Source organism: Cyprinodon variegatus, unplaced genomic scaffold (genome assembly GCF_000732505.1).
Source record: "Cyprinodon variegatus isolate N-32 unplaced genomic scaffold, C_variegatus-1.0 Scaffold1212, whole genome shotgun sequence".
Taxonomy (NCBI): Eukaryota; Metazoa; Chordata; class Actinopteri; order Cyprinodontiformes; family Cyprinodontidae; genus Cyprinodon; species Cyprinodon variegatus.
Genome location: NW_015151665.1, coordinates 54,301 through 64,455, shown reverse-complemented (window position 1 = coordinate 64,455; position 10,155 = coordinate 54,301). Strand labels below are relative to the sequence as shown.

Below are 10,155 nucleotides of genomic sequence, written 5' to 3'. Positions count from 1 at the left end.
AAAGTTTCTTTTAATGACTAAATCCACTCAGGAGGTTTCTGTGAAACTTTTACTTTAATGAAAAGAAAACTCAGAAGAAGTGTCAGAGTGAGGAGCTTCAGTGGAAACAGACCTCTGAGCTGCGGTTGACAGATTGTTGTGATGGTGGTCTGCTGACAGAAACGGTTTCACTTTCCGCGCAGCGTGGGGAGTCGGCAGCGCTAAGGAAAACCCTGCTGCAGACGTAGGAGGCTGCTGCTAGGAGGGCGAGGCCATCATGGAGCTCCACTGGGGCTCGGTCTGTGATGGGGGGGGGCAGTTCCGTGGATTTTTTTTAACCAAAATGTTTTGAAAAACCCAGAGAGTTCCTGCAGGAGTTGAAAGCTGTCAGAAGCTGCTGGTTCGGTTGATCAGATCAGAGTTATTTATAAACCAGATGATAAAACTACAGACCGCCTCATCAGAGCGGCTGCTTGAAAGGAGGTGAATTATTGATAAAAACACCTGCAGAGCTTTTCTGTGGGCGTGCCACGACACCTGGACCCATTCAGTCCTGAATGAAAATGTTGGCCTGCTTCTAGGCAGCAGAGCAAACGGGGTCAGGTCAGAGGAACCGGGTTCTCTGTGTTTTCTATGAACACAGCTCATTCTTATCAGAAGGTTTGAGGAAACCTGCAGCTATTAATAATTGACTTGGTTTCCACAAAGTGTTTCAGAGGCCAGAACCTTGCAGCTGGTTGCAAACCTTTCCTTCAAACTCTAAACCATTTGCTCTAAAACATGCAGGAATTTGATCATCATGTTCTCTAGTCAACAGGGACGTATTGTTATCTCTGGGTATAAACAGGCCAGCACCACCTTTTGTTTCTGCTGCCCAGGTCATGGTGTGAAGCTGCTTCATCTTCAGTGGAGATTAATATGTGAATGTTGGAAACAGGGTTGAGTTTCTTCCATACAGTAATAGATCACATTTTGGAGAACTGGGATAGTTCCACTGAAAAGTCAACTCAGTATTTTGCCAGGCTACATAAAGCCGGGCTTACACTGCACCATTTTTTTCCCTTTTCGGGACGACTTTTCAGTCGTGCGAGAATTTTTCCAGAACTTTCAGCCTGATCGTGCATCATGTTGTACGGGGGGGTAAAGAGGGGCGATCAGCGTCTCACGACCACCTCCCCATCAGGAATCATGACGTCAGGAGAAAAGTCAAACATGTTTGAAAATCAGTCGACTGTTGTGAGCAAATTGCTCAGTGTGTAAACATGGATTCTTCTTGTTCTTCCTCTCAGATGTAAACAGAGAACATGGCAGGGATGCGAGTGAAATGGAGTTCTTTCTATAAAATTGAAAGACCGTAGTAGCTATGTTTTGTCCAAATACGTCGTCGTTTTTAGGGTTTTCAGCATAAAATTGCACAAATTGCCAAGGCGTTTCTCTCCAGTGAGCTTCATATTCCTCCTCTACTCATTAGGCTTCTGGATAGACGAGTCCAAGTGGCGCCATTTCACTGCGGAGCTGAGTCCGACATGATTTTTAGACGTACAGTGTGATCAGGTAGATCGCATCAGAGTGTCGGGTCGCACAGTGTGAGAACAAACATTGTGAGCTGTGAACTCACACTGTACGACAAATCCCTGTGGGTTCATCATACAGTGTGAGCTTCAGCTGTGTGCAACGACTGAAAGGAATCGCACAGTGTACGCCCCGCTTTAGGAGAAATGGTAAATGGCCTGAACTCATATAGCCCTTTTACCAGGAGACTTCACCAAAGCGCTTTACACTACATTCAGTCACCCATTGCGCACACTGATGATGGCTAGCTACATTGTAGCCACAGCTGCCTTGGGGCTCACTCACAGAAGGCGAGGCCGCTGGTCTGACCGCCATCAGTAGGCGATGCAGGTGACGTGTCTCGCTCACCTACACAACGAGACTGAGAGCCGGAGCCAGGCCTCGAGCTGACAACCCTCCGATTGCAGGGCAGATTCCTGCACCAGACGCCACTCTGGTCCGTTATCTTTGGGAGAAATCTTTATGAGAATACACACAGTGACCAACATTAAGAGTTTAAATAATTCATTACCTGTATGTAATAGAAAACTAGATGAATGAATAACTATTTGTCACAAAACTTGCAAATCCTCCCCACTAAAGAAAAAAACATCAGGAATTACATATTTAACACAGAAATTTAAATTTATTAATAGCCTTTAAATGGTAGGAAAACTAAAGCTGCTATTCATGCCCACAAACCAGCCATGTTTTTAGATATTGAACCTCACCTCAAGGCTACTACAGGATCTGGGCCTGCGTCAGGGAAAATATTCACCAAAAGAAAAAAAACAGAAACTTTTCCAGTAAATTTCACCTTCCAAGATTCTTCTGGAAGAAACGGTTTCTTCCTGCTGGATAAAAACATGGAAAAATTGTGGAATAAACTACCATCCTGAAGAAACTTCCAACCCTGGTTTGAAACAATCACTGTTTAATGAAACGCTGCTGGAAGCTCTAAGAAAAAAGTTTTACTGCGGGGCAGACTGAAAGTGCTGCAGAGAAATTATCAAGCACTAAATCTGTTTGGTCTCCTTGAACCCCAGTCAGCCTCAGCAGATGGCCGCTCACACTGAGCCTGGTTCTGCTGGAGGTTTCTTCCTGTTAAAAGGGAGTTTTTCTCTCCACTGTTGCTGCATGCAGGCTCAGTATGAGGGATTGCTGAAGACTGAACGACAAAATGCAAGCCCTGCAAGCTCATCCAGGAGGAGCATGTCCTACATGTCAATGACTGGATGCAATCTACTGGTTTTCCTTGATAGAAACTTTTCATCTGACTGAATTATCTCTGTAAAGTGCTTTGAGATGACGTGTTGTGAATTGGTTCTATATGAATAAACTGAATTGAATGTAGAAGCAGAAGAACAATGAAGCTCCATGACACCAAGACAGAAGTCCAACTCAAGTCAATCAAGTCGTCTAAATAAAGAATCCTTAATATTAAAGTTCTCCAAACAGGTTTACCAAGAGGTTTTGGGAAAAAGAGGGAGAACGGTGGATTTGGTAACAACAAGCGGTAAGGGAAATCGTCTTTAAGGTTCTGAGAAAAGGAAAATGAAATGTTTGTTTCTTAATGGAGACAAAGTATTAACCTCATAAGTAACAGTTTATTGAAAAGATAATTAATGCCTAATTTGTAGAGTCCAGGCTACTGATGTATCAGCCAGAAGAGTTCAAAGCTTTTATTTAAAGCCTTTGAAGAGCAGATATTTCAAAATAATTTGAGGGAAGGGAGATGGATCCGACCATTTCATCCTGTCAGAGGTTGATAATCCAGGTCCAGACGGTTTAAAGCCACGACACAGATTAGTTAAAACCATTTGCATTTCCAGCCATACAGCCTGGACTAGGGACTAATCACCTTGTTAATAGGAAAGAAAACCTGAGAAGGTCCATAAAGTAAAAACTGAAGTAATAAACAAGCTTAACAGGTACGTATAACTGTGTGTCATCAGCATATAGGGTTATGGACTCTGTGATTCTAAAAGTATAATCATTTTAATTCAGTTTATTTACCTTAAAAATCTAAGTAAATGTTAAACAAAGGCGTTTGAAAAACAAGCAGGTCTAGTTCAGCCTGTGTGTTTGGGATTTATAGCAATTTACAATAAAGTTAACTAACTTAACAAAACCTTATACAGTATCTTTCAATTCAGTTTATCCCAATTAAAGAAAAGATTCAGTTTGATTTAAATATATTAAATATGATCGTAGGTGTGGTAGACCATTGATAAAATGTTTACACAAAGAAGCCACACTTTAAGTTGTTAACTCTGCAGCAATTCCTCCTGTGAAGTAAGCATAAGGCGACTAAGTGGAGTCCAATTCCCTTTGAAGGAGAGGGAACCTTCAGCAGAAAGCGGCTCAGATGGAGCGCCACAGGTACGTAAAGGAAGGGAGGAATTCAGGTCTTTTTCTTAAACATAAAGGCAGAAAACCGTGTTTCTGTTGTCTGGATTAGTCATTTCCTTCCCTTTAATTACAGGATGTCGAAAAAAAAAAAACTATAAAGAGGAGCAGAACCACAACAGGCCCTTATCAATAGGCGGATAAAGTATAAACATGGAGTAGTGGCTCATGTCTGTGTCACACAATAACTAACAACAATTACTGAGTATAAAATATGTTGATCAGTAGGTTATGAGTCTCCTTTAAACCAGTGACCTCAGGCTCAGACGGCAGGGGTCCGCCATGCTCGAGGAGGCAGCAGCAAATCACAGTGATCTGCTGCGTCAGGAAATTAAACAATTTCTAAAGCAGTCAACAACCCATTCTGCTGTATGTTACATCTTCACATCCATATAGTTTGTACTTAGTATTTTCCTATTTTTATCTGTTTTCCAGTTGAATTTTATTCCATCTGCCAGTTTCTCTGCCAATGCCCAGTGAAGTTTATCATTCTGAAACAGTGGACTTCCCTTATCCTTCTTCCTGCTTCCAAGTCATCTTAGACAGATTTTATTTGCCATTTTGTTTACACAAGTTTAAAACAAAAAGAAATTTAGTTTGGAACAGCTCTCTGGACAATTGCATCTTTTTTGAAAGTGCAGCCTTGAAAAGTAAAAAAAAAATAATAAAAATAAATATATTAGGGATGCACGATATAATCGGCCCCCTTCGGTATCGGCCTTAAAACTGAATATCGGACATCGGCCACCCCACCGATATTTAACCCGATATTTGATCAGCTTCTGAGTTTCTAAAGTCTAAAAAAAAAATAAAAAATACTACTACTTCTTCCTCAAAAACGTCTTTTTTACAGACTTAAAAACTTCTAAAGACGAGGGAAAAAATATTGATCCATTAAAATATCCCAATATCTTCATATGCTGATATATTGCCATTTAAAAACACCATATCAATCTCTTTTACTAATGAAATATTGCTATATGTCATCGTTATGCTACGAAATCCCCCGAAAATTCACCAAATGTTGCCATATTTTTATATGTTGATATATTGACGCGGTATAGATCTATTTTACTAACAAAATCTCACAAGAATTTGCAAAATATCACGAGAGTTTGTAACAGAACGATGAAATTTCACGAGATTTTGAAAGTAAAATAGATCGATACCGCGTTTTTAAAAATCAATTTGATATCAGCATATGAAAATATATTTGAGTATATTATTTTTCAAAGTGTCAGAAATGGATAACAAAACTGCTATTTTCAATGACTACTTATTTTTGTCCAGCTTTAACATCGGTATCGGATATCGGCCAAAATCCCAATATCATGCATCACTAATATACATATATATATATATGTACATTTTTAGTCTCCGGGGCAGACTAAAAATGGTGCAGAGAAATTATCAACACTAAATCTGTTTGGTCTCCTTGAACCCCAGTCGGCCTCAGCAGATGGCCGCTCACACTGAGCCTGGTTCTGCTGGAGGTTTCTTCCTGTTAAAAGGGAGTTTTTCCTCTCCACTGTCGCTACAAGCATGCTTAGCCTTTGAGTCAATGCAATTAGCTGGTTTTCCTTAGATAGAAAACTTTTAATCAATCTGATTGTATGATCTGGTTGAAATGTAAAGTTCCTTTAGATGACATGTTTGGTGAACTGGCGCTAAAGAAATAAACTGAATTGAATTAAGTAGGATAATAAAGTTGACCGTAGCAGATATTTCCCTGAACAGCGTGAGGATCAATCAGGGATCTGAAAACCCGGAAGTTCTGGCTGATTTATGTATAAAATGTCGTGTAAAAACATATGAAAGTTGTTCCTCAGGGTTTGGTTTAATAGAGCACTTGGGCCTGAATTTACTGACCTGAGGAAAGTTAGAGGAGTTTGCTGCATGATTGCAGGTTAAATGATTAGACATGATGTTCCAGTGAACTGCTGTCCTGGAAGAGGAACCGCTGCACGAACGTTTAGTTTCAGGTGTTCAATTAAAGCAAACAGGAAGAGGAAAATCACCAGGAGGTCCAGGATTATCCCACTGTGGCAGCTTTATGGTTCCTGGTTTTAGATCTTAGAAACATTAGTAAACAGTCTCATTAGAGTTAATAAGACTGTTTATCTATAGAAAATACATATATATTAACGTTAAATTAAGCTGTAGGTTAATGATCGTGTCTGTTCTGTGGTCATCCTGCTGCATCAGCTGAAGCTACAGAAAATGCAGGTTCTCCTTAATCCCATCTGGGTTTACGGTCTGCTGAGGAATCGGGTCAGGGTCTAAAGTCTGAATAAAATTCATTTTTTTATGAATCAGAGCTGATACAACTGGTCCAAACTCACCTCTAAATCTACAGCAGCTTTGATTTCAGTTTATGGAGCCATAATCTGGATCCTGATTAAAGATGTTTTTATCTCTTCAGTTAATGTTTAATCAACCAGAACCTGAGGAAGATGATTCTGCTCGTAAACATGGGATTAAGGTTCTGCTGATGGGTTCTGTATGAAGGAGGAAACGTTCATATGGCCTCAGTTTAAGCTTCACTAAATCAGTTTAATGTACATTAAGATGAAAACAGTAAATCTGACCCGGTTCTCCAGAACCCGGATGATCATTTCTAACCAAATTACTGAAGAGATATTCTGGTTCTGATCATTTTATTCTCAAACCAGCAGAACCAACATGGACTCTTGGATTTAAGGAGGAACATGTTCTGGTGCCAACAGGAAGGGGAAACCTGTGACTCATCAGAACTGGAGCAGAACCAGCAGGAGACCCGGAACATGACTCAGCAGTCTGGACTCAGGTTCTGACTCAGTCTCTGGACCACCACAGCTTCTTGTTTTTACCATTTTAGGAGAGAGGAAGGAAGGAGCTGCGGTTCTTCAGAGTCCAGATTTATTCTGGATCTCAGGAACCAGTTAAGCTCCGCCTCCTTCCTAAAACTTTTATCTTTTCTGAAGGTTTCAGTTCAATCTGAATAAATTGGACCTTTAATCCTTTGTCAGAAACCAGCTTCCTTCATGTTCGTCTCTCAGAAACCCAAATCCATCCCTTTTCAGTGACTCAGTTTAAAACTATTAGACCTGAACTTTCCCCCAGTTTCTCGCTCACTGGGAACAGAACCAGAACCTCGGGCCGGTCTTTCCAGGTCAGATGTTTCATGATGACACAGTGGGAACCACTCCAACTGGAGCCATCTGATCGGAAACCTTCCCGGCAGACCGGGTTCTGCTCCCACCGGATGACAGCAGGCTGAGGAATGAGGGAAGTTCTTCAGAACTGAACAGATAAACAAATGAAAACAGAACCTCTGGTCCGAAAACAGGAGAGGCTTTTATTTTGACATCCGTCTCTGCAGGGGAATATAAAAAGCAGAACCAACAGAGACGGCGGTTCTGTGAGGTCCACATAAATTAAACAGCATAATACTCATAAATAAAGATGGCAGCCCGGCTGCCGGCGGCGCTCAGATACGATCTGTTACTGCAGTTCTTCAGTCACTATGACTGATGGTTTACAAACGGTTTCCAACATGGAAACGGACCTAAATCAGGAGCGAACGCGTTACGGTAACGTCCTGAGCTGCTCCAGCCGCCGCCTCAGCTCTCTGCTCCTCTTCGTCAGCTCCTCCTTCCTCCTCAGCAGCTTCCTCTCCTCCTCCCTGACCGCCATGATGAACTCTGTCGCCCTCTTTAGAATCACCACCTTCGCCGCCTTCTCGTTGTGAGCCACCGCCGGGATCTGCTCCCTCAGGCCCAGGAAGCTCCGCCTCAGCTCGTGGCGGCGTTGCCGCTCTAAAACGTTATGAGTCCTGCGCCTGTCCTCGTCCTCCGCATCCGACCGTGGGCTCCAGCAGCGCCGCCCGCCACTGTGCCGCGATGGCGCCGGGCTCTCTGCCATCTTGGGCCGTTTCCGCGCAGGCTGTGCGGCGGCGTAGTTGTGCTGCTGGATGTTGATGTGGGAGCGCTTTAGGACCAGGGGGGAGACCTCAGGCCGCCGAGGCATCCTCTGCCTGTCCACCGTCACCACGTCAACCTCTTCATCCTCACCATCCTCTTCCTCTTCTAAAAACAAAAACGTTAAAATTAATGGATTTGCAGTAAAAACATTAAACATCACAGAAACACGACTTCCTGTTTCCTGGTTAAACGTTTTCCTGCTCCTCACCTGATTCGCTGTCGCTGCTGCTGAGCGGCGGCGTCTCCAGGCTCGGTTCTGACCCGACCTCCACCTCCGCTGCACCGAGCTGCTGCCTGCTGGCCGAGGCGAGGGGGAACACCACAGACGGGTCGATGCAGTTGGAAGCTGCAGCCTGGAGGTCCGGCAGGTACGGCGCGGTCTGATCCGCCTCGCCATCAGCGGCCCCACCTGTGGGGCTGCTGGGGTCCGAGGAGAGGCGGCGGGCCTGGAGAGACGCCAGCCGCTCTGACACCACCTTCTCCAGCGTGGTGGCCGCCACGAAGCTGCTGCTCCACATGCAGTCCTGGATGATGAAGGACTGGAGGAACGCGTTGCGGTCGTCATCCAGGAGTTCAGACACCGCCTCCAGGTGTTCCACGGCGGACAGCGAGGGGTCTGAGGGAGGAGGGGTCCGGCTGGGCGACAAGGGAGGAGTCGGGAGGAGCTCAAACTTCTTCCAGATGTCCTCACCTGGACCGGGGAGGAGCTGGCTGTGCGGAGGAGGGTAGAAGTCCTCCTCTTCGGCGCCGAGGAAGAAGCACGGCTGCATGGTGTCGTAGTCGTAGTTTGTTCTGGACGAAATCATCAGCGCCATCCTGGCAGCCTGAGGAGGAAACGACACCAGTTAAACACCACCAGACCCAGAATCCTGCCTTCTCTGGTTCTGCTGTTCTGGTTCTGGTTCCACAACCACTAAAACAGAACAGGGTGGAGGACATTTAACCTGCTGCTGGGAGATGCATTCACTGACCTGGAAAGCATGGGAATTCTAAGCTCTGAACCAGAAAACAAAATAAGCTATTTGAGGATCTGATGGGCTGACAGAACCGATTCAGAACCAAACACCGGCCCAAAACCAGGTCAGCACTAAACTTAATTTAGTTTAAAAAAATAATAAACTGTTAAAGTTGGAATAAAACAGAGATGCCGTTTGTGTTTAAGGAGAACAAACCAAACAGAACCATGTTTGGTGGAAAATAAATATTTAAGCTTATTTTGGCTCAACTGAACAGAAACCAAATAAATTAAGTTAGTTTCTCTCTAATAAATAACAGTGAAGCAGTTTGTTCATTAGGTTTAGGTCTTCATGTTTGCAGCTGGAATGTTCTGCAGGTTCTATTCAGGTTCTCTGGATAAGCTCTTTAATTAAAGTCCTCATAATGACGGAGGAAAGCTGGAAATCCTTCAGGCTTCCGTTACTTTGAATCAAACCAGATGTTCAGAACAGCAGCTGTTTTATTCTCTGGTTCAAAGCAAATAAATGAGAAAATAAAACCTTGTTTTTACTAAAACACAGCAGATAAATATTCCTATAAACAGAAGCATGAGCAGCTGCGGTGTTCAGCATCCAGACGTTTCATTTAAAGCTCTTCAACTTACGGCAAGTCGGAGGTCCAAAAGTTCAAAGGAGAAAATCCTCAGAGTTTAACCAGCAGAAGCTCGGAGTGTGAAAGAAGCGGCTTTTTATCCTGCTGATGATGCTCTCCGCTCCTCTGACTCTCTGACTCACCGCATCCACGCCAACTTCACGCATTTATCTCACCGCTCCGCTGACGTCACACGGTTCCCGCCACTTGCCTTCTACGTAATAACCTAAAAAGGAGTCCTTAGTTTGTTCCTGACCCGCTAAGAAACATCAACAGCAGCGGTTCCGACAGAGCAGCAGGACCGGACTCCTGGTTCGGATCGGAGTGGGTCAAAGGACGCAGTAGAAGCTGGGACTACTTTACTCCGCGGAGGAGCAGTTTGACATTTCACTGGTCCTCACTGACTGTAAATGATGTAACGGGAGAAAGTTCCGGGAAATCGAGATTATCCACTGATGATGTCATAAAAACAAGGACAAACAAACAAACAAACAAACAAAGACTGAAGGAAAACTGGGAAATAAGACAAAAGGAGTAATGAAAAAAAAAATCTAAAACATATATTTCACTGAAAAGTTCTATCTATCTATCTATCTATCTATCTATCTATCTATCTATCTATCTATCTATCTATCTATCTATCTATCTATCTATCTATCTATCTATC

At 43.5% G+C, this 10,155-nt stretch overlaps 1 protein-coding gene across 1 annotated transcript; it reads right to left on the bottom strand.

The window, feature by feature from the left end:
- Positions 1-7,263: 7,263 nt before the first annotated feature.
- On the bottom strand, positions 7,264-9,633 carry LOC107102162 (transcriptional regulator Myc-B-like). Its single transcript, XM_015401362.1, has 3 exons — positions 9,502-9,633; positions 8,110-8,725; positions 7,264-8,006 (listed from the first exon to the last, which is right to left on the bottom strand). The coding sequence occupies exons 2-3, from the start codon at positions 8,714-8,716 to the stop codon at positions 7,507-7,509; spliced, it is 1,107 nt and encodes a 368-aa protein (XP_015256848.1). The 5' UTR covers positions 8,717-8,725; positions 9,502-9,633; the 3' UTR covers positions 7,264-7,506.
- Positions 9,634-10,155: the final 522 nt, after the last annotated feature.

Excerpts from the sequence above, each read along its gene's own strand:
- LOC107102162 (XM_015401362.1), bottom strand. The coding sequence starts at position 8,716 with ATGGCGCTGATGATTTCGTCCAGAACAAACTACGACTACGACACCATG. Across the intron at positions 8,007-8,109 it reads CAGCAGCGACAGCGAATCAG|AAGAGGAAGAGGATGGTGAG; the intron begins GTGAGGAGCAGG and ends TTTTGTTTTTAG.